This window comes from Synchiropus splendidus, chromosome 3 (genome assembly GCF_027744825.2).
Source record: "Synchiropus splendidus isolate RoL2022-P1 chromosome 3, RoL_Sspl_1.0, whole genome shotgun sequence".
In the NCBI taxonomy this organism is placed as follows: domain Eukaryota; kingdom Metazoa; phylum Chordata; class Actinopteri; order Syngnathiformes; family Callionymidae; genus Synchiropus; species Synchiropus splendidus.
The window spans coordinates 5,939,292-5,963,419 of record NC_071336.1 but is presented as its reverse complement, the minus strand read 5'-3'; the positions used below and the strand labels follow the sequence as shown (position 1 = coordinate 5,963,419).

General features: G+C 42.8%; 2 protein-coding genes across 3 annotated transcripts; both read right to left on the bottom strand.

Annotated features, from left to right (window-relative positions):
• Nucleotides 1–2,830: 2,830 nt before the first annotated feature.
• Nucleotides 2,831–4,987, bottom strand: LOC128756237 (homeobox protein HMX2-like). The gene is made up of 2 exons (XM_053860585.1): nucleotides 4,552–4,987; nucleotides 2,831–4,365 (listed from the first exon to the last, which is right to left on the bottom strand). The coding sequence occupies exons 1-2, from the start codon at nucleotides 4,742–4,744 to the stop codon at nucleotides 3,857–3,859; spliced, it is 702 nt and encodes a 233-aa protein (XP_053716560.1). The 5' UTR covers nucleotides 4,745–4,987; the 3' UTR covers nucleotides 2,831–3,856.
• Nucleotides 4,988–6,913: 1,926 nt separating this feature from the next.
• Nucleotides 6,914–10,747, bottom strand: LOC128756056 (homeobox protein HMX1-like). Of its 2 annotated transcripts, none has more exons than XM_053860205.1 (3): nucleotides 10,172–10,747; nucleotides 9,765–9,905; nucleotides 6,914–7,772 (listed from the first exon to the last, which is right to left on the bottom strand). In XM_053860205.1, exons 1-3 carry the CDS (start codon nucleotides 10,587–10,589, stop codon nucleotides 7,348–7,350), a joined length of 984 nt encoding a protein of 327 aa, XP_053716180.1. In that variant the 5' UTR covers nucleotides 10,590–10,747; the 3' UTR covers nucleotides 6,914–7,347. The 2 variants fall into 2 exon arrangements, with proteins under 2 accessions (XP_053716180.1, XP_053716181.1); XM_053860206.1 differs by having other exon boundaries at nucleotides 10,208–10,747.
• Between the last annotated feature and the right edge of the window lie 13,381 nt (nucleotides 10,748–24,128).

Here is a 24,128-nt window from a genome sequence, read left to right as displayed (position 1 = left end):
TATGTACTGCCAACATGACCATTCAGTGGACTGATATCCTGCGTATTGACTGGACTGAAGCATCTCGATCAACATCCTTGTATTGTCCATGTCCCAAAAGCAAAATCTAAATGATAATATACATTGTAAATGACTGCATGTATATATCAATCCAACAGTAAAAGACCAACCAAAAGAAAAGAACCCTCACCAGTAAGAAAACATAAGCGTAGACTCCTAACCACTCAGTCACCAGGGGCAGTAGTTTGGTCACACGCCTCAGTTATCAACAGTGCAGCGATATTATAACAATCCAAAAGCAATATTGAATAAGGTCATAACAGACACATCAAGTGATTTGTCTCTAATATGGATTGAATGAAAGGAAGTGGTCTGGTTTTTAGCTAGCTCAGTGATTGAGCAGCAGTCAGTAGCAATACGTTCATCGGCTAACCATTAGCATCATTTGTAAACCGTTGGGTGAATATGTTATCCAGCACTCCATTTTCACAGTTATATAAAGTGACTTCTCCAAGTTCTTTGACATACCTACACCAACTCTTCTGGTCAGTTGAAGCCACAGTGGGGTCACGTCTGCATCTGAGAACACAAGTCTCACGTATTGCTCCAACATCTATGAGTTCTCAGAGTGTACATACCAGGGAACCAAGTGAAACCATGTGGCGGCAGAGCTCTGATGGTCAAACTGAAGTGCCGCTGACAGTTGTGAACGACCGGAAGGCGAACATCAGTCCAGAACCAGACACTGGCTGAGAGTCACCAGACTTGGCAGTAAGTCAATTGCATGTATTAAAATACATCAATATCACTAACTGAGTGCAGATGCTGTCGTAGCTTTTGGAGTCTTGTGGGTGAGGTGGAGATTTTTAATGGATTTTTCCTCACCAGTGAGGGGAGTGGACGGGTGTGGCATTTAGGGGGAGAGGGAGCGCTGAGATGTGCTAGACCAGGGCTGGTCATTTGAACCTTGTGGTTACCACAGAGCAGAGTGCTGAGACACAAAAAGTCGACACTGTGTTCAAGTGTCAGACTGCAGGAGAGTCAGGAAGTCTGGCGACTGCAGCCCCCACCTGACCCGCCTCACCGTCATGCACACCATCCACCAATCACTGTTGCCGAGTCACACACACGACTGTTGGACACTCGCAAATAAGACTTTTTGATAGAAATATGGCGTGATACTGTGAAATACTATTATGACACAATTGTGAAAGTGTAAAAAGTCTTAATTTTATTGGAATATTTAGGGGATAAGTGATAAATAAAGACACCACATACCAAAATATTATAATAGAAATGTTCAAATGAGCTATATGTTTATATAGATCTTCCAACAGAAAAATCAATCAGAAAAATAACAATAGTAGTAACAATCATTCATGCATTTCAGCTCATGGTACAGTGTGTGTGTGTGTGTGTGTATGAGTGTGCATGCATGCGTGTGTGTGAGTGTGTGTGTGCGAATTTGAACTTTAGAAATAATGTTTTGAAACCTGAATCAAAATCCCTTTAAAGTGAATAATAGCAAAATAAAGGTGATAATTACAGCAGAATATTTTTCATAATAATATTCTTGCAGCAAAACCAGGGTGAAAAGCATGACTATATCAGGAATATCCTAATGTTCAAAATTATTATTATTATGGGTTTTTTTTTTGTTAATGTTTCAATGCTGACTGAGTTCCAGCAACATTGCCTTAAAGAGTATGTGCACCATTATGATGTCAGGGAGTCATGTCACACATTGTATTAAAAAAATAAAAAAAAATAAATAAGAACACAGCGACTTTAGTACATTTTTTTAAATTTTAATTCACTTACGTAAATAGATGCCTCTGTTCCAATGATGCCAACCCAGGGATGAAGTACCAGTGAGCTGGTTGGGAAAACAAGTGATTTTTGGGCAGACTAAGTGCTTGAGTGAACAAGTTAACAGTGGCGGGGCCTTGAATGGCTGTGACAGGGTGAGAGCAGAGAGGCTCTCCTGCTGAAGGGGGAAGTGACCCGGAAACACTGTGGAAGTGCATCTTGCGGGGACTTTAGCAATAAAATGTCTCCAGAAGCACAGCCATCTAAACATGCATCTCTCTTACTTGCCTCACAAGATGGAATTGGTTCCTCACTTTCAACCATCTGGTCAAAACCACAAAAAAATCTTTGGCTAGGGAAGATACATGCAACAATAATCATGGCTTTTCTATTTTTCTTTACCTATTTCCAAGCTTCAGCTTCAATAGATGAAACTGTGTATGTGCACAGCAGAAAGTGGTATGTTTTGAATACTCATCAGAGACTTACTTTTAAGTACTGTGAGGCGTTATTGTTTGTGATAATATATTCAGTTATATATATCTTTTAGAATAGAAATCATATTCATGCTGCTTTTTGCTAGAGATTTATATACGGAATTAACATTAATTTAATTACATTATAAGTAAATATTGTAGCCGTTAAAAAAAAAAAAAAAAAAAAAAAAAAAACACTTGTTGCGTTATTTACATTCACTGTGCAGAAACACTAGCTCCTCATTTTGGCTAAAAAAAAAAAAAAAAAATTACATTTACTGGGGCCTCTTTCGGAGTTTATTGTTATAGCGCTGTCATCTTTTAGATATGTGGAGTGAGACAACTGGTCTACGTTTTAGTTTTCCAGCTGTCAAGAGACTCGAGACAACTCCACTTGACGAAACATCTCTTGATTCCTTTGTCAGAGTTTGGAACTTACTTATTGCTATTACTTACGCAATAGAGATTGAAAAAAAAGTAGAAGCAATGAATGTTTTATAAATGTCTACTGTAGTAGACATTACTGTAGTACTGTAGTTGTAAAACTTTCATTGCAATGATGTTGCTTGAAAATACATTTCATCGGTGTCAATCCAGTCTATGCCATGATCAAATTCATTACCTCTATTATTGACCTCTATTACCTCTATTGCAGTTTCTAGCATCAGGCTCAACACAGGTAAATACTGGGCACTGGCTGGGCTGTCCACTCCCGTCTGATTGACCACCTACCCAGGACGTTAGAGCGTGAACAGGTCAACAATTTTGGTAGCTAAATGTCCACTAAACAACACTCATCCAGTCCCTGTGAGGTGCCATATTAGTCAACAGTTAAAAACCATGTCCAACAAACAAATGTTCAATATTAAATATATATCCCATATTTTTCTTGAATCCAATGCCACTTTTTAAAATATGTTTCCAACATTCACAAAAATGTATTGGTTGTTTGGTATCAAGTGTGAGGACGTTGAACCTGAAGATGGAGAACAGAACCCCAATGGTGCATGCAGCGTCTCTGTTCCGTTCTGTCACCTGAACTTGACTTCTTCTCAGTGATGATAAGTTATATTTGCTTTTCAAGTTTGCCCATATTCATTCATCCTTTCTTCAGGCCGAAGGTAAACACTATGATGGCAGACAATCTTTCAAACTTGAATTTAAATAATTTAAAATTAATACATGTGATGTGTGTGTGACCTTGCTGTGTTAAAAAGCCTAGTATTATTTCTGGTACATGTCTAATACACAGTTATTACGAGAGGTAAAAAGGATTGCAGGATTTTAAACACGTTGCATGTTTTATTGTAAAATTCATAGTCGCCACGTTATCGTGACTGAATTAAAAGTTTCACAATAAGTCTATAAAACATGGACAAGTGCTTCAAAATACCATCATTCATAATAAAAGAAAGGATTGTAAAGAAAATAAACATACAATAATAATAATAATAATAATAATAATAATAATAATAATAATAATAATAATAATAATAATAATAATAATAATATGTTCTGGACAAAAATCGAGTTAAGAAAATGGAAAGGGACAGGCTAGAAAGACAAAACCTTTAGTCTCCTTCGAGCACTCCGAAATATTTACCAGTGTTGGCTAAATACATATAAGGCGATGAGTTGGCGGCGGGATAAAGAACCGGAAACGACACCGGCACCAAATATCCTCCCAGCTGACTGCTGTCTTTGTAAAAAGGCGGCAAGTGAATGTTATTCCCGGCGTCCGAGAGCTTCTCCGGAACAAGAGGCGGCTCCATATCCGAGCAGGACAACTGTCTCTTCAGCTTATTGCGTCGGTTCTGGAACCAGATCTTGACCTGGGTCTCCGTCAGCTGCAGGGAGTTGGCCAGACACGCTCTCTCCGAACTGCTCAGGTACCGCTTCACGTCAAAGGTGGCCTCCAGCTGAAAGATTTGTCTCTTGGAGAAGATGGTGCGGGTCTTCTTCTTCGCTGTGGGTTTGGGCTCCGACTGGGCCTGAGGATCCGGGCCCTCGCCCCCGTCGCTGGCTGCCGACGAGCGTTCTGTCCGGGGGGAGGAGAGAGCCCCGTGACTGTGTTTCTGGGCTGGAGGTGGAAGGACATGCAGGTTTCAAAATGACTTTTTTTAAATGTTAAAAATCACGAGTATGATTTGCGAGTGTTTCTTATCTAATTGTCTGTCATGTTTACATGTTCGGTGAAGCAAAGCTCACAATGAGAAGATCCAAGATCGCGGCGTGCTCTGCTGTGACTCTGCCCTCGTTCAAGTACCTGACTGCTCGCGCTTCCTCCCGTCCCACTCTTTTCCCAGCCGCGGATGAACGTCACACTCCTGTCTGTCCCGGCGCTCCCGCTGCTCCCGGTGCTCCTGCTCCCATGTTCCCACACGGTTCTTCAGGTTCAGTATGTTGTCGATGGTAAACTTCCACGCCGTGCTCCGATTCGGAACTTCCCCTGCGCTCATTGTGGCCGATCCGACGCCGGGACACCTGCGGTAGCTGGTAGGAGGTCCTGGACTCTGCAAGCTGCATCGCTGCTGGACCGAGACTGCAGCCGATACCAGACGAGTCCACCTCACAGTGAAGATCTGAGCTCCAGCAGCTCGTGATTGGAGAGAGTGAGGGCGGGATCCACATCCGCGGTGAAGCTTTAAATAATCTGTCACTCTCCTCCTCACTGCGCGCTTCCGCAGGACTTCAGGGTATTTGGATCACATTCGGGTGACTGGCCCATCGATGCGAGAGCCTGCGGAGTCAGTGTCTTCATCCGTATTTGAAAGCGTGAAATGTTTCGGGACACCCAGTTTTCATTTGGTAAATCAATTTCCATCCAAGCCCAAATGGTTGAGTTGGCTTTCTTTAACTGCACTTTTCACTCCCATATTTCACTCATTATGTCCAACTTTAATTGACTTTGACTTTATTTAACTTTAACTTTATTTTATTTAATTTCCTGATACCAGTTTCTCTCTTTACTCGGGTGTCGATGTTGTTTATTTTATTGGAATGATTATTATTTTCATGCCATCTATTTACAGTTCGATACCTCCCGGTGTGCCAGATTTGAAATTGAAGTTTTTTGAAATTGAATTATTTGAAGGGAAATATTCACACCAAATGGTTCTTGTTTAGGTTCCCTCTCAATGCAGTATGTTTTTAATTAACGAAAGTAGTTCAATATAGTTTGCAATGAACTTTTTTGGTTTGCTTCCGTGATTTAAAGCAGTGTGATGAACCCTTTAAACAGGTCCATATTAACGCTACATGAATTCATGCGTGCTGTTATGAGACAAGAACCATAAAAGCCAAAAGATTGTCATGGACAGTGGCTGTTAATAGCATTGTACAGATTGTCTGCTTTAGTTTTACTTCTGGTTGTTCTAAAATGTAATTTGGAATAGGTCAACATCAACAAAAATAATCTCCAAAAGGTGGCTGTCTGCTGCCCCCTCTTTCTCAACTGCTGGGTTCTGAGGAAATCTAAGTATGCGGATGTATGACCTGTGGAAGTGACAGTAGCCTGTTTAGAATCTAAGCACATAGAGTCGGTACGTCTCGGGTAGTTGCCCATTTTTCTTCCACTACAAGCATCCCAAATAACCGACCTGACCCTGGCCACTATGCCAGAGGTCCAATACCATATCTAAGTTGTGACAGCTACCATTGATGTAAGCAAGCCTTACACAACTGAGCAAATGTCGGCCATGACTAAAGTGAGATGATGGACGGCTGCAGAGGTGTGAGCATCTCTTCCAGTCACCAGAGAGGAGAATGAGGTTGTGCATGAGGAGTGTCCTCATACTTCAGATGTGTTTTCACGGTCTCCTGCATGTCTCCAGCCAGACATTACACTGGTATGTTTGGCTTCCCAAACGCAGGATTGTCTTCATTAAATCAGCCAGATATATGTGTTAAGACGACAGACATTCACAGAATGCTCAGAGCACCCAGGAGTCATTCATTCCCATTCTTCATTGCACTGTCAAGACCACCGCAGCAAGTCATCACCCACTTTCCTGCTTGCCATGATGGGTACTACACACTGTGGGGACACGAGTACCACTACAGCGGCCTTGTGCTACGAACGTAAGAGATCTGAAATATGCTAAATTTGAGCTTCTGGGCCAACAAAAACAACAAGCATTTCACTCCAGTGCATTTTGCACTGGGCAAAATAAGAATTCAGTACAACAACCCACCGAAACGAACCGTTGATGGTATCAGATGTTCTTTTCAGATGTTCTTTTTGGTCTGGTGAGTTGCTTGCAGTACCAGCCATGTACTTTACTCAGACAGATCCTTTGTAGCACTTGAACTTTCATTCACGTGCTGTTCTGAAATTCCATAACAAATGGTCTTGTCTTCGTCCTACAGCCTCCACTGACCTTGGCTCTTCAGCAGTGGAACAAGAGGAGAAGTGTCCTCTTGAAAGCCTGCACCCACTGTGGCCCTTTGAGGGACCGTTTGACACCGCTGCCTGAGATCAGGGACCAGAGTTGATGGTGTTGAAAATTGCCTTTTAAAATGCCTTTTACATATCTGGGTTATTGTGACAGAAACTGATTCAATCCAACTTCACACAGACAAATGACCACAACTACAACTGTTAGCTGCATAGACTTTATTCTGCTGTGAATGTTTCTGTGTACAAAAGTCAATAAGAAACAGTTTTGAGTTATATAAAAAAGTCACTCACAGAATGCAACATGCAGCCTTCTTTCAAAACATCGAAGATTAAAAATAAATGATGTGTGATCATAGCAACACAAGTCTTTCTTCTCGGCTGACTTAGCAGGAAATCCTTGGTGATGCTGTTTACAAAACAGCTTCAGTCTGAGTTGTCTCTTCATCTCCTATCTTAAGTTGCTCATCAGCGTGTGATGAATGTATTGAAAAAGAAGTACGATCTTGAACACACCAGTGCGAACAATAAAATATTTGACAGGTGATTATCTCATTCTGACAAAGGACTGTTTCAACTAAACAACCTGAAACGCAATAAATCAATTTACGTTGCATATGAAATCTCCTGTTAAATAAATGCATTTTCATTCAACTGTTTTCTCGGTCACACCAGTCCGGTCATCTGTGGTGAGATGAAGGGCATGGGGCTGGTGTAGTGAGCAGTCAATGGGTAGTTCAGAGAGTTGGTGAAGCCGACCAGAGGAGAGGAAACTTGGTGTATACTGCTGAGCGCCACCGGACTGATGGTGTTCTCGTGATACAACATGGGGACTCTGATGACCCTCTGGGTGGCATAATGTCCAGCAGGGCTGCCAGCCTCCATCTCTGCAGCTATCTGCCGCTTCCATTTGTTCCTGCGGTTCTGGAACCAGATCTTGACCTGGGTTTCGGTGAGCTGCAGTGATGAGGCGAGACCAGCACGTTCTGAGCTGCTCAGGTAGCGCTTCAGGTCAAAGGTGGACTCCAGCTGGAACACCTGACTCCGACTGAACACGGTGCGGGTCTTCTTTTTTCGGGCCACCTTCACTTCTGTGATGAAGAGGGGGGATGTTTAGTCAGGATTTTTGTGTAGATTGCCCAGTACAGTGCCTGGACTCTCTCTGTTTGGCAACTGATCTAATCATCTACACAGCTGTGATTTCACCAGGCAGTTATCACAGTTGGGATTTCTCAAGCCTTCAGAAGTGCAGTCCGAGGTCCTAAATGCCGTGTTGTGGCCGGTGAGAAGGTTTTTCAGGCTCACAAACCCAAACCTCTCAGTCCCGTCTTGTTGCCCACCAGCCTGACAACAGACAAATCTGATATGAATAGTTTTGTGCTAAACACATTTTTTAGTATTTATTTAGTTATGTGTGGCCTCTTGTTTTTATAGTCTTTATTTTCTCCCATGTGTTCATTACCTTTTTAATTGTAGTAAGATTTGTAGTAACATACTCTTAAGTTTCTGCGGTCAAAAACAAAACAAAACAAAAAAAAATCAGAGTATGTCATGATGTGTGATAAATAATGAAATAAAACTTCTAATATTGTTACCAGAAAATAATACTACAAAAGGTTGGCAAGCCTGAAGCCACATCAGGTTGCTTCCTCTGCTTGACCAGAGGTCCTCCTACCGGACGTCCTCTTTTTCGTGAAAGGAGGACCTCTGTCTGGGTCGTTTTCGTAGAGCCAGGGGGAATTTAAAAACTGCCCGTGATATTATTTCTCTTAGTTCAAAATTGTCTACATCGCATTTGCATCACATTTCTGAGTCAGAGAACGTGTTATTCACTGATCCTCAATCTCACTTTTGCTTCTTACTTTTGCTCGAGCGTTTGCGGGACGAGGAGTGGCTGAGCAACTAGAAAGATTCTGACGAAACGATATCTGCCCGACCTTCTGAGTTTGTGTAATAACAGCAGCACATGGTGAAAAACACTCGAGGATGCACTTCACGGTTATACTATGAATATGTTGTATGATTGTACTCGCTATATCAATGTTAAGGTGTGAGCTTTTTTTGTATAAACGCACGCCATTTAAGATTATTGGTTTCCACTTGCGTTGAAGCACTACTCACGTGGTTGTTAAGAACGTTTGTTTAGAGCACCGACTACAGGGAGTTTTCCGCCCCCTTTTTTATATAATCTCCGTCCGTCATATTTCTTTAAAATTTGGTATGATTATAATTACAACACACCCACAAAAGTCATGTGGTGCGTAGTATTAAGAAGTGGAATACTATCGGTTTTAATTTCATAATACATTAATATGTAACGACCAAGTTATTTTGAAATTTTAATCCTCGAATTGAAAGTTAAACTTGTGGGGACCGGCCAAAATTCCTCACAAATCAAGGTGTGTGTCCAAGAATAGGTCCCCACAAGTACAGCCATACAAGGTCCCCAGGCGCACACACACACACACACACACACACACACACACCGACACTAACTTTGAATACATGAATCAGATTGTATAATATAAACACTTCGGTACGCTTTCTTACAATACACTTCAGTTGGAAGAAAGAGAACAAAAGTTCAAGTTGTCTGGTGGTTTCCTAGGCAAGTTTCCAGAATTATTTTTTTAAACACTCTTTGACGTAAAACACTGTTTCGGGGAGTTATAGTCTATAACTGATGCGCTAAAGCGTCTCACATGTTTTTATTATTTCATTTTTGATCCATTAACTACATAATGAGATTCTTTATTTTACAAATATGTGAGCCCTTACCTGACAAAAAAATTCAATGAAGAGAGTACGATAATAAGCCGGTGGTGGCTCCAGTATTCATGAAAACGCCCACTCCGACTCGTGATCTCTTGATCCTGTTCTCTGCCTAAATGTGTTTTGATTTACACTGAGACATAGAAATACTGAATGTTTTGTTTTAAAATGTGCAGAAAGTGGAAATTTGAATTAGAATTATTAGAAACATTGTCTACCAGAGAGAATTATGTCACAGCTGAAATCACGGTCGGATTTCGGCTTCACGCGTTATTATTATTATTATTATTTTATCGACCTCAGGGCCTCACCCGACTCTCTGCCGCTCTCCACGCCGCTGGTGCGCTCGCTCTCCTCCGGTGCTTCGCTCTCCTCGTCTTGACCCCTCTGTAGCCCTTTGGTGGACAGAGAATCTGGGTTCTCATATGATTTGCCGCTCAAATTCCGTGGACCTGCGGACAATGTGAGAAATCAAATGTGCGGTGCACATGCACTAACTCGGTCGGCTTGTTCGAATGCCAGCGTTTACGCACGAACCAGACCGGGACAAGCTTTCTCTGGGCTCCTATGTCATGTTTGGGGCATTTAGGTCACACAACGAGTGAGCTCAATGGCTCACGAGGGCGTGTGAACTAAATATTAATCAGCAGCTTCATTTTATGGAGTAATCTCAACGGCGCCGCCTGCAGACAGAGAAAAGCGGTCGAAAAAAGCTTACTCCTACAGCAGCCGCTGTCCGCGTTCGGTGACGTACCGGACGTGGGTGAGGTCCTGGAGATAGGCGACCCTCCGAAAGATGGGGATGCCTCAGTCTGTGATGTCACGGTGCTTCGAGAGGCCATTGGTGACCCCCCAGAGCTGGATAGAGTCCCGGTGCTGGACGATGCTCCTGCGCGGGGGGAAGTCTCGCTCCGCGCCGCCTGCCTAACCCAGCTGCGCGCGCCATCATCGGTCAGCCGCTGCACATCCACATCGGGACACGGTCGACGGACCAGCTCCCTGACATCCTGGGTCTCGGAGTTCTCTCCCGCTGACCGTGCTCCGTCCGAACTCCCGAGTAGATTCTCGATGTAAAAAGACGGACCTCGGGCTGCTGAACCGACCTTAGTTCCGTGAACCTTTTCATCAAGCATCATACTTTCTCTGCTCAGATCGTCACCAAAGCGCTTCTTGATTCCAGATAGTAGTATCGGACCTCATGCCGACACCAGAGAAGAACCGGCCGGATCAGAGGGGTGCTGGACCCAGGGAGGGAAGAGGACGGGCGCCTCTCTGTCCCGGACTGGCTCACGCGTCTCCTGGATGCAGCACTGCTCGCGTATTTAGGTCAATTAGGGAGCAAAGACACACAGTCCTGAGACGCAGAAAGACACAGTACCGCCTATTGGTGGGAGCTGTCCACGCGCACGCTGCGCTCAGCTCCACAAAACTGAACTTGAAATACGAACAAACTCGCGCAAAATCTTACAAGTTGAAGCGGTTTCCAGCTCAGTTGGCTCCGTGAGTGAATTTGTTTTAATTCCGTGTCCAACAGTCAATGAGCCAAGGCAGAAAGCAAACAACAATAGAGCACCATAATAAGGCAGTAATTATTGTTTTGATTATATATAATAGCAGCATGTTACCAACAGTGTGGAGAATAACGAGGTGACTCTTTTTTATTATTATAACTACCTATATATAATATAGCTATAACTATAATAATAACACAAATTGCCATTTTTATTATTATTATTATTATTATTATTATTAGTAGTAGTAGTAGTAGTAGTAGTAGTAGTAGTAGTGGTAGTAGTAGTAGTAGTATTTGATTTATTTCATGTCATTTAATTTAATTTATGTTACCAGCAAAAATGGTTAACAAAATGCTTGATAACCTGAAAAAAATCAGTCCGTGTGTATGGGATTTCATTTGGAACTACCGGCAAATTAAGTTTAATTTTTTGTTTTAAGATCGCAGTTAGAGTATTTGAACTTTGTGCACTTGCTTCAAGAGTTCGATGAAGTCGTGCATAAGCAGTGCAAACGAAACCAGATATAGTTTGGTGACGGAATGACGAAAAATGAATCTTAAATCAGAAGCAAAGGAGGTACATTTGCTTTTTAAACCACAGGCCTCAGCCTTCTCCACACCTCGGTGATTCAGGAAGGATTTGTTGACCTGAACCCCCGCGACCTTAAATGACCGTTTATTGCAGATCAACGTGAGTTAATTAGAGCTGAAGGGCTGAAAATGTTTAGTCAGCTTCAAACCTGTGACTAAAACTGTGCGTTTGGGCTCGTAATAGGATTGAGGAGCTTTGCTTTTACATGTGAGCCGCTGGTTTTGAACATTCCAGTCCCTTGTTGCGGCACTTGGTTCCCCATCACTCCTGCTCTTCTGAGTTCAAAAGCAAAGTTGAACAACACGAGAGAGCGGAGATAAAGATCGTGCAGCTGTCCGCTCAGCAGCTGCACGAAACCTCACCGAGCGCGCTCTATTGTTCTCCTGCGGGCAGCAAATTTGACTTTTCCTTCCAATCCTCTTTCAGTGTTATACTCAGGCCGGGATCTGTGACACAATCACATATTTGACACCTTACAGCTTACAGTTGTCCAGTTTACAAGGACATCACGGTGACAAACACCGTGTCAATATATTTAAAAGCGGAATGTCACAAGCTTCGTTTTCTAAATTCACCTCTGGACAGATTACAGACATTCGCCACGTCCAGTGTCACTGCAGCTCCCTTTGATCCTGGGTAGCTGGGACAATACTCATTTTAGAATATACCGTTACAACACATTATAATACGAAGAACGAAAAGGCTGCGAACAACAGGATCAGAACTGAGCTGACGGAGCAAAAAAAAGCAGGAATCAGAAGAATCACCCACTTGTAAATGCAACCGACAGAAGAAAAAAAAAATCACAGCAAAATGACAATCAAATGTTCGAACAGCTGTGAAAGTAACGAAACCGTCACAGAGCGAGTCGCAGCGTCTCCAAAGAAATAAAATAACATCAGAGGAACGACTCCGTCGAAGCTTGTATTGTTTTACAGTCGGAGAGCAGCCCGCACCAAGCAACGGGTTTCCAGCCGTAATGAGATTTTCAGGTGTGTTATTGCCCTGCATTGAAAGTTCATTTTTGATGGGCGGTTGGTCCCTAAAGAGATGGTTTGTTGCAAACATGCCGTTATCACGGCTGCATTTAAGCGGCGACGGAACATCCATAATCGCAGACGGTGCCAGGGGCGGAAAGTCGATCGACTGTTCTGATGAAGAGTTCCTTCAGTTAAAGTAAAATGAACGAGCACAGAGTTACTCCAGAAAAAGTGAAAGGGGCCATTTAGCTTTTGAGGTTTTGTTGAAGTTGAAAAAGTGCAGCGCAGGTGTCCAACTCTGATGCGTCCCCATATATAAGTTATATATAAGTTTTGTACGACAGGGAGGGTGAAAACTGACAGCAACTTCAATAGCACAAAACATTTCGATGTTTTAGACTCGAGTACAGGCAGCTGCAGACCTGATTCATGCAATAATACGGAAAAATAAAATGGAACACCAATGGATGCCAAACCTTTTAATTTCACCTGGATAGAAACGTTGGTGGGGTGCAAAAACAAATCAGCTCTTAGAGCTACCAGACCAGTTTAACTTTAAGTGCAATAAGCAACATGAATATTAAATGATCCACACATTCAGTGAGTACAAAGGAGTCTTTGTCATCATGAACATTAGCTCAATCATAAAATAAGACGATTTATTTGCAAAAAAAAAAAAAAAACAACGGAAAAAACATGGAAATAAATTGAAGTTCCATTCATAGATAAATATGTAGAAAGATCAATGCAATTTTAAGAATAAATAACTGAAAATCGTGTTCACCCACTTCTGTTTCATCCCCTACACACTTTCAGCTGGTCTTGCGTTATTAAGACTATTAACTTCTTAAATGTGGGATTTAAAGTGATTGAAACACTTGGATAGAACAAAATGTGTTTGTAAGAAGGTGAACCGAAACATTTGAGCAGCTGTGAATTAACTTCATTCAATCTCCTGAACGTTGACACCTGTTACACTGTTTTAAAAACTCACTTTTACCAGGTTTATGTGGATCATTTGGGCATTGTGGTTGAGTCAATATGACGGCTTGTTGTTGTTGTTGTTCCTCACCCAAACTAATTTGTACAGACATGTTTGTGTGTCTCGATCTTGCGCCACTTTGCCAACAGCCACAACAACATGACGCTTTCTCTACTGTCTGAACTTGCTGTGAACCGAAACACGTCCCCAAATCTCTTAATTAATGCTGACATGGCACATTTACAAGGTGGAACGATGGATGACCTTCAGTGTGCTGCTCTTGACCATTCAGCACGAACTAAAATGTTGCGGGGAAAAAGATAATGTAAAATATGATGGGAAAATTTTGACGGCAGAGAGTTGAACAATATCTAAAATAGTGCTGCAACACGAGTTGCCTCTCAGCGCAGAAAAGGGCATAAAAGCGCGCTCCCTAACTCTTTACATCACAGCACTGAAACTGGGGTTTGATGCTTAAAAAGACTAAATCAGTTTAACTTGTTCTCAAGCCATGAGAGTCAAATGATGGAAGGGCCAGACTAATCCAGGAGATTTGGTTCGGCATTCCTAATCGTGTTTGATCAAAACATTTGCAATGACTAACCATCAATCATCCGTGAAAGCAGCACAATCAATATTAGCTCAACTGGCAACGCAACGATCCAAAGCATGTGACATGGAACCACCAGCGTGGGTTGCCAGATCTTGAGCAGCTTCAAACAGCGCAGCAACCCAGAATAGAGCGTGTTTGTCAAACGCCGCTGACCACAGTGACGCACAATAACTGCATTAGCAGAAGCATTGCTGTTTTTCCGAGTATCAGCAGATGTTTCAGATGAGAGCAACGTTTGCAAAGTACGTGAGATGAGTGCGAACTTTGTTGAACTGCTTCAGCAAGCGAGGTGATGATGTTCACCATAACCCTCGAGTGAATTGTAAAAACAACGTCGCAGTGTGACGATCGTTCTCAGCAGATGGTTCACAATAATTCTGGAGGCCAGAATGATCCGGCTCAGGGGATCCAGACACAGGGCACCCGAACAGAGCCAACAGGATGGGGTTTGGCGCCCCTCGCCAGCGAGTGAGTGTATGATAATGGCAGTGCGGCTGGGGAACCTCGTCATTGCTGCCAGCAGAAAGAGCCACTTTGGTGACGCACGCGGCCGAGGGTGAAGCCTTGGCCCAGTCGCGTATTTGAGGTCGTCGAGGTGCAGACATCTTAGGTCAGCCCAAACAGGGGCAGTCAACCAGAACGGGCCTTTATGCCACATGGAGTGTGGGGCCATTGACAAGTCCGCCTGACTCCAGGCTCTGACACGGCCTTCCTCTCGCTCTCTAGGTTCAGGCTGGCAAGTGAATAGCCATCAGATGAGATTTTAGACGCAGGCCGCTCCCTGTCTGGCAGGCCAGAGCTGCAGCCTGCGTGAAAACAGACCTCCAGAGTCCTGCCGTCAGTCATCACCGTGCTCCTTCATCTTCATTTATACCTGCTCCTGACTCCAAAAAGAACACTCCAGATTACAACCATTGAAAGTGACACATAGTTCTAAGGCTTAATCCCCATTAGACCTCAGCTCAGTGCACTCACTTCACTGGGACTGACCACATTGTGGGAGCTTGTTTGCTTTATTGCTAAAGCCTTCTGCACAAAAGCCTATGAACAAAAATAACCTTGTTGTTTCTACGAGTGTTAGTCCCAATTTGATCTGGGCAGCCTGCAAACAAAGCACTTTTGAGACTTTGCCGGGAATAAACTATTAATGCCTGTTTGTTTAACCCTTGAACGGCACATTAACCCTTGTTAGAAACAGCTTGTCAGGCAGCTACAAAGGAGCAGAAAACTGCTCGATTTTCTGAAACACACTGAGCACCAATGCCAGACATCTCGACGACCTTATCCACGACTCAGCGAGCAAAGCAAACATGGTCAGATGAGATCAAATAAACCTCCCAGTCTCTGACCACAGCAAAAGAAGAGGAGAAACAATCATGAAAAAAAGTACTACAACATGGAGAAGTGAATACAAATGAGCCGGGATGATGCATGTACTGCCGATGACTCAAATACAGCGCTATTTGGGGAAAACTGCAACCGCAATGAGTGAACAATGAGTTAATAGTGATTTACTGTCAAATCTTCAGGGCAAATGAAGCCAAATTAATTGTTTTTAGTAACTGGTGAATTTTCCATTGAAATATTTCAAATATACTATGTTTGTGTATATTTTTAAAAGATATGTGTTTTGAATTAATTCTGTTCTGTTAATATTTATGCACTTTATTTTCCTTTGTTCTTTTTTTCTGACTGAACACAAATGATTAGTGCTAGTAATATAGCAACACAGGAAACCAGCCAGCCGGACCCCTCGGGGGGAGGTGGGCAAGTGGGCACTTTGGATGGATCACAGATGCACCGATACACACTGATGGACATCAGATCGATGGGAGACATCTTCTCCTGATCCAGGACCAGCAATCAGTTGAGGCTTCAGACGTAAACGTCCCTTTATTTAAATAGCTTCAACAATGATGAAGGACTTTCCTGGAGTACACTCAACGTGACCCTGGGTGTATTTCCTCTTCACCAAAAAAAAAAGAGAGAGAGCGAGAAAGAAAAGAGGATCGTTTGGTGGTGAAAGCAGCCATCGAAGGTGAGTACTGGAATCGCGTGAGAAGGAAGGCAAGCCGCTGAAGTAGCAGCTGACTGAGCGGAGAGTGCACTGCCCTGGAGGTCAAAGCACTTCTGTCATATTAGCTTATACACAGAGCTGAGATTTTCAATAAATCATGGCCCAGAAGGATGCTGGGAGGCAGTTAGTGCTGCCCCCCTCCAGCCGGAAGAAACTACCTTTCACACTCTCCATGTTCAGTTTATTGACTTTCAAACGTGGGCTCATTGCATTTTCTCTGACATGACCTCACTTTCAATTCATGATGCCTCATTGGTTCACTACATTTCGGAGCAACTCCGCCTCCGACAGACTGCTAAAACTATGTCGTTCTAATGTTATGACCTTTATTCTTATTTATAGTTTGAGGTTGGAGTATGTCTTTTGGTTAATCATTAATACATTGTAAATGTGTAACAACACAGAGGATCACGTTGGTGACTCCTTAACTATGAAGTGTATATTGAAGTGGATTTTATCTGCATACCTGTTTTTGACAGGTGCTGACTGCATCTGACTGATGTATACCCTGGGATTACTTATTACATTTTGTCAGCACATTAGTTAGCATTCATTCATTTAAACATTCATTATTTTTCAGCTTGACTTTTGAATTGATCATAAATGGAAATAATTTTAGATGATCTGCAGCTGCCAGGAAATTTGATCTGATCCAAGCCTTCAATTCTGACGAATTTCAGAACATGTTTTTTCTTTTTTTTCTTTTCTTTTTTTAATAACCTCCCTATATGGGCAATGACACACACGAGCGCACACACAAAAGCGCGCGCGCACTCACACTGGTGGAATCATAAAAAAACGATTAAAAAAAAAAAAAAAAGCTGCCCAAAAACCATATAAACTGAAATAACACTCCAAGAAAAGCTTACTTTTGCTGCGCGATCCTCTCATTACTGACCAGTATGCATTCTTAATGATTCGATTGTTCAGTTATACAAACTGAGAATTGTGTACTTTGTTACTAATTTCAGAGAAGAATGCACAAAAATAACCAAAAACAAATAGGATATATACTTTTCAGACCTTGACTTTTTTCCCCATTAGGTAAACAACAGCAATGACCGCATTTGTCTTTCGTTTGGAGTAAAAAAAAAAAAAAAATAGTTCTGGTGAATAAACGTCAAACACGTCAAACTTCACCCAGCAGAATTTTAAATTAAACTTCACGAACGCCACAAACTGGTGATTGGACTAGAACTAGAAAACGATTACAATATGTCTCTGCGGAAGATTTTTTTTAGAATGAGTACTGTATAAAATGAGGAGTGAAAACAAACGGATGCACAAATCGTGACATTTTACGCCACAGGCTTCATTTAAATTTAAAAAATATAACATCGCCTGCAGAAACTGTTCCAACATATCTGGTTAAATATAATTTCTTACCAATTCTTGGAAGCGCACCTGGGAAGCATTTGGGTTTGTGGGGACATTTGGCCGGTTCCCACGAGGTTAAGCCTCAATTTGAGGATTAAAACTTCAGAATAACTAGGTCATTATTATTATGTACCAATTTGGTTTAGGCCCTGGTTAAGGTCAGCTATCTGTTTTGGATGGTTAGGTTTAGGGTGAGAGGCTGGGGGAAGGTTTATGAGATCGAGTGGTCCCCACAAAGCACAAGAACATAGATTACACGCGCGTGTGTGTTTGTGTGTGTGTGTGTGAAAGAGAGAAACTGAGAGAGCGAAGATGATTTGTTATAACGAGTGAGTCGTATCATATTCTGTATAGTCAAAAACATACACAAATATTGAATTACATTATAGGAAGTTATTTTCTAACGCTGTCGCTATCATCCGAATCTTATAAAATCAGTGTTTTCTAATTTAGGAAAGAATGAATGTGACTGAAGGTTTAACACTTATTGGCATTCATCGTTCGAATGATAGCGATAATTCAAAACTGAAAGTAATCGTAATTGTCCTATCGACCCCCCCCCCCCCCCCCAAAAAAAAAAAACAAAAAAAAAAAACAAACCACGTGTGATTGCGCATTGTCACCGCTAGATGGCAATGCCTTGGCAAATTTTCACTAGTTTTGTTTTTGACGTCTCAAGATGCTGCCGCAATTTCAAATGAAACTGAGGTAGAAGCTTTAATTGATCTATTTGTTTGACCCATGCACAATGTATGTGTGTTCATACTTCAGTATGAATATTACTCTGAGGACGGAGGAAGAAACGCTGGCCTGTATTTGAGAGAACACAGGAGGCTGAGTCCGTGCTTGGAGCTCACACTCATTTCTCATTGACGTGAAATATTCACGTCCTTCAACAACTTTAAAGAACCTAACTGAGACTTACTTTTCAACCCAGAAGGCTATGGATTGTTGAACCCCAACTGTTCGTCATCACGTTGACTCAACAGCACATGGACTCCTTGAGACCCAAGTTTTGTCTGGGCTGTATATTGACTTTCTTCTAGTGTGTGATAAGAGGGACTGAGCTGTTGTGACTAAAGTTGCTCTCTGCACAGGAGCGTTTTCTCAACCAGGAAATGATAATTACTTGATTATGTGATTATTATTACTATCATGAGGATGCTGATGATAGTAATAATCACAAGTGCAGCACATGAAAACATGTCAAATGAAGTTTTGATACCTTCTGAGGTGAGAGACATTGACATCCACATTGTGAACCTGGATGGAATGTTAGAGTCGGTGAGGAACATTTTCAGTCTGCTGGCTGTTGTTGAGCTCTTTGGCTTACGTTCTAGCCAGCTGGCGTTCACAAATGTGGGCTAGTCGATCAGCATTTAGAAAAAATGTCTTTCTTAAGGTGCAACTGCTTTTCACATGGGTAACTGGGGGGTGAGGGGGAGGCTGTCAGCACTGGAACTATTAGCGCACCATCCCTGAAGGTTTCTTCCTATTAAAGCCAGAGTGAACTCACACCGCAACATTGCTTTTTTGCCTTTCAGAACCATGATGGTTCCCTCTTTCTTTAACTGGGACGCATTAACTTTACTTACTAACCCTAAGCCTCAACGTAGGGACACTGCCTGCACCATCTTGTAGTGATCCAACAACAATAGAGCCATTTCAATGGAAATAAAAGAAGGACAGAAGGCAAGCACATCCAAAGACACAAGGCTGGTTTAACAACAGCTCCTGGATGAAAACAAAGCAGGAGAGAACATTCTGTTCTAGTTTTGAGAATGAATCTAGTGTACATGCAACATTTGCAATAAGGTCTCCCTCTTCATATGACATGGACATGTTTAACTTATATTAGAAAGACTATTGATAACGGCATGGTGAATAATAAATGTCCTCAAACAAGGTGATTATTCTTTCTTGCCTTCCGAGGCAAAGTTCAGTTATTGCTCCTTCTAAGTCATTCCGATCTCAAACTGCAAAAAGCAAAACACAAGAACAGGTCGGGTCTGATGAGTGTATGTGGTACTATCAACCAACTCAAGCGTGTCTTTGGTCTCTGTATCACAATGCAGTGATTCCTTGACTGGAGTTCTGGTTACAAACTCAGGCGGTCATGGGAGAAGGCAACTAAATTTGAAGGTGACCTCACTAGCAAGTGAACGTTGGTCTTGGCTCAGAACTGCTGACAGAATGAACCGCTGACATGAGGAAGACGACCATCTGGCTCCAGAGAGAGAAATCGCTCTGGTTGAACTCATGAGTATGGACGTGAGGAGGGGTCAGCAGGTCACCAGTGGGGGGGCTGCTGGATGTACAGGTGGAGGGCACTCAGGGGAGAGCTGAACAATGTATATGCATTTCTATATGCATCTATTTGTCAATGCTAGCCTTGTAGTCAGAGTACCAAAACGTAGACCGAGTCAAGTCCAAGACCATAGCATGCCAAGACAGAAACCAAACTGAATACAGTGCACAGCAGAGTTAGTCTGTCAGATTGAAAAGCAGATTCGATTTACTTTATGAATACCTAAGTGGTATCGCCCACAATACATTCTCTTGACATTTTTTCCAAAATGATTCATAAGGCACCATGATACTGGAAAAATCAAGAACTGAAATGTTTTCATTTACAAGATGATCAAATGTTTTTGAATAAACAGGCAACAGAGAAAGACGATAAATTTTCTTTTTATTTACTGTAATGTTGTATTTAGAGCTGGCTTGATTCTGACAGGTGGAGCTCATGGTTCCTCTTCATGACATGGATGTTGTTCATGGTATAATGCAGTGCTTACGTTAACTGGTTGCATTTGAACTCGGGAATTACACACATTTGTGATTTAGAAAAGCTGTGGTCTTGACTGGCTGTGAGAGAAAATCCAGAGTCCACCTTGGTCTAAGTCAGTGCTTCTCAAATAGTGGGATGGAGCGATTTGCGGGGAGGGGCCCATGTGATCTCGGGGAACATACTTTTTTGCTTTTTTTTTTTTCCAGGCAAATTTATGCACTTAAAGTCCTTTCTGTTACAGACAAAAACAATGTTAATAAAGTTATTCTTTACTGTAAATTGATCTATATTCATTTCTTTTTTCTTTTCTTTAACATTAACAAGGATCCCTGGATGCAAGTCCGGTGTGTTTCTGGTGGGGCTCGGTCTCTGCCAGGGCTGTGCTTGGTCTCCAATCCTTTTTTTTGGTTAACAGGGACAGGATTTCAAGGGGCAGCTCTGATGGAGAAGGTTTGCAGTTTAGTGGCTTGAAGATCCAGTCACTGCTATTTACAGTTGACTTGAGGTGGAGACCATTCACGAGTACTACTTCACTAGTGAACACACACAAGCTCACCCTTTCCTTCCTTTTGTTCGTGAGGACCAACATAATGCTCTCCCCAGCCTCTCAACTACCTTCACTGACCTGTTAACCCTCTAAAGCTTGTGCGGACGGGTCAAAATGTCTTCACAAAGAAAAATGTCCTCACAAGAAGGTGGCTTGTCAAGACTTGGCACTCACAAGTATGGTAAATCACGCCCACAAACATTAAATGACGTTTACTGTAATTTCTTTTGTATGTGTCTGCGTGTGTGAGTGTGTGTGTCCACAGTTGTAGCTGGTCAGTTCAGGTTCATAGGAGGAAACCAAGGACCTCACTCAAGTCTGTACTGTAGGTGCCGCATGTCCAAGTCAGTTCTCAGCTTATTTTTAAGAGGCGTCACTGAGCACTCAGCAACTGGCCCAGCGAGCCACTCTCACCTGATTCACAGTCCTCTCACAGCGCCAGGCACCATAATGAGGGGACGTCTGCTTTGTTTCAGCCTCCTGAGTAGTTACAGATCAGTGGAACGCTGATTGCAGAACGCCGCAGGGGCTTTTCTTTCTCCTTTTCTTTTTTTACTTTCAAGCATCTTTTCACACCCAATGGCTTCCTTATGTACGCTCCACGCTCTGGGAATTCCTGCTTTCATCCAGGAGCCTTCATAACCATTTCAATTGCTGTTGTAATTATAGTGTGAGATTTATTAAAGTAAAGGTTCCGGAAAATGAACAGCAATGTAATTATTTTCTGCTGCAGATGTAAGGCTGGTAATGACCTGTGATAACCTGTGACTCCGGGGCACATCTTCCCTCCTGCTGCTGGATAAACACGTTCTGTGGAATAAAACTCAGGCCGTTTACTTCAGAGTTTAATAACAACAACAGCAAGACATTCAGTGTCTGTCTCAATACAATTGTGTGGCGCCTCACAGGATGATTCATTTCAGCGGGATGAAGGTGCAGCAGTGGGAGCTCACAAGGAGGATGAATTTGAGAATATATTTTAGTTGATCTCCCACGGAAGTCAGTGTGCCTCATTCTGTTGCATCGCACTTGTGCAAACAACAGAATTGTGAGACAGATACTGTGACATCCTGCTTGATGAACTTAAGATGTTCTGGGCCGCACCGTTCAGAGACTCATGAGAGACACACACCCAAAAGGACGGCTGGGAAACAGAAGCACGCAAACATGAGTTTTCTTCTGACAGAGCCTTTTCACTTTTCCTGACAGCAACCTCTCACCTGGTGTTGTTAGTGGGATGAACAGGGATGAGGACGGAGGCACACCAGGAAGGGCTGGAATGATTCACATTTGAGGTTGGACCATCATTCTGCTGGACGTAGCTTCACACATTTCTGAATATCAGTGGAGTAGAGTTTGAGGATGACTGCATGTTGATATCATTTTAGTGTAGCTGACACTCACTCAGCAAATGCCACTGACGCTGTCAGTGAAGAGCGACATGGAGGGAGTTGGTTCAGTGTAATGGACAACATTTTTCAAGTGAACACAGCGGCCGTGTGTGATGACCAGAGAGTGTTTGGATTTCGAATAAATCTCTTGATCACACTGTCAAGCCCCAATCTGGGGAGCAAGTCTGATCAGAAGACTTCAAGTGACAAGTGACAGGGACGCTGAAGCAGAGCTGACATCACTGTGGGAGTCTGAAAACGCAACAACCGTCAGAAAATGTTATGTCAACGGTAACAGAAGCGTTATAGAAGCATCTGACACCGTTTTTAAATGGCCAATTCACAAAACAGTCTTGTGTTGAGGGCTTGTTTTTCGTCCTTGCCCTTTAAATCTGAATTCATCCGCTGCAGAAGTCTGACAGCAGCATTGTTCCATCCAAAGCTCCACTGAGATAATGTGCCAGACGACCACCCGGAGCTTTGTTCACATGACAATGACGACTTGTCACGCACGCTGGTGTGGCTCTACTCTTTGTGAGACTAACTGCTGAAAAAAAAAAGGATGAAAAATGACTGGCATTAAACTTGATGGTTGCGTACCGCCTCTCCTCTGAAGGATTGTTCAAAGTGCTGTCTTGAAGCAAAAACAAAAGCTCCAATGTTTCACAGAGGAGGACTTAAGTTGTTCCTGTGCTGGTGAAGGTTCAGCCGCCCGTCGATGAGAGGCCTCTCAAGGCTGTGCTGCAGCTTTCATTCCCTCAAACCTGCAGGTAGCCAATTGCTCTGCTTGTGCGAGCTAGTGAATGATGGCGTTTTCTCCAGAGCGATGTAAATTCCTGGCTGTGAGCAGCAGCAGATGCAGTCATAACACTTTGCATGTGGTTTGAGGAGAGCTCAGCCAGCTGCAGTGGACAGTACAGGGGACGCAGGATGAGTTCACGTGAGGAGCTCCACTTTTACCTCACTTCTGCCTTCAGGCTCTCCAGGGGTATTGGATTATGAGGCAGCCAGAACAAGCATCAAACTTGATGTGCTCAAAGGTCACAGACATACGGAGGACCAGAGAGACTCCATCAGAGCAGCTCCATCAATTTCGCCAGCTCTAGTGTGCTCTTGTTCCGATGTGCAGTCCTCCCTTCAGTCCAGTAAAGTGAAGGGACAGCTTGTTCACACCCCAAGATATTCTCTCGGTTTACTTCATGATACTGATAAATACTGATAAAGGCAGTCAGTGATTCACTGCAACGCAAGGTTGGTCATGCTTAAACAATTCCACTGAAGTCCGACCTCCCATGCGACTGAAGTGTACATGGTAAACACCCAGCTGGCACCCACGCTGACTGAAAACATGTGTCATCAGATGAACATGGTCCCCTTTGGTAAATGACACAAACGCACCAAGACAATTGAAGCATCCACTTTGGAAGAGGTAGTATCTTAAAAACACAATGGTGTGCAAGTGAAAGATGAGCTTATAAGCTGGTGTTCGGGCTCTTCGTTCTACTGTCATGCACTAAATGACCGCTCAAGCGATCCAAGTTATTCTTCCATAGCAGACATGGCTGTTAGGGCAGGATGTGAGCTGCACACAAGATGTTTTTATTTCACAAGAATGGAGGTCAAAGGCGAGGACATGCGTGAGCAAGAGCCTGGCAACCACCAACAACAACTGTTGAAGGCAGCAGCAGAGTCTGTGGGCAGACGTGACAGCACGTGGGTAACGGTCCCCAAACATCTCAAAAACCACACCCAGACGGGCTTCAGATCACATGTGTCCCCTTAGTAAAGGAATGCATCACTCAAACACTGGAC

What these genes read in the sequence shown, in the direction of transcription:
- LOC128756237 (XM_053860585.1), bottom strand. Translation starts at nt 4,744, where the DNA reads ATGAGCGCAGGGGAAGTTCCGAATCGGAGCACGGCGTGGAAGTTTACC. An exon ending in GAGGAAGCGCGAGCAGTCAG is followed by an intron (nt 4,366 to 4,551) that starts GTACTTGAACGA and finishes TTCCACCTCCAG; the next exon opens with CCCAGAAACACAGTCACGGG.
- LOC128756056 (XM_053860205.1), bottom strand. Translation starts at nt 10,589, where the DNA reads ATGATGCTTGATGAAAAGGTTCACGGAACTAAGGTCGGTTCAGCAGCC. An exon ending in GGACAGCGGCTGCTGTAGGA is followed by an intron (nt 9,906 to 10,171) that starts GTAAGCTTTTTT and finishes CATTGTCCGCAG; the next exon opens with GTCCACGGAATTTGAGCGGC. An exon ending in GGAGAGCGGCAGAGAGTCGG is followed by an intron (nt 7,773 to 9,764) that starts GTGAGGCCCTGA and finishes TCTTCATCACAG; the next exon opens with AAGTGAAGGTGGCCCGAAAA.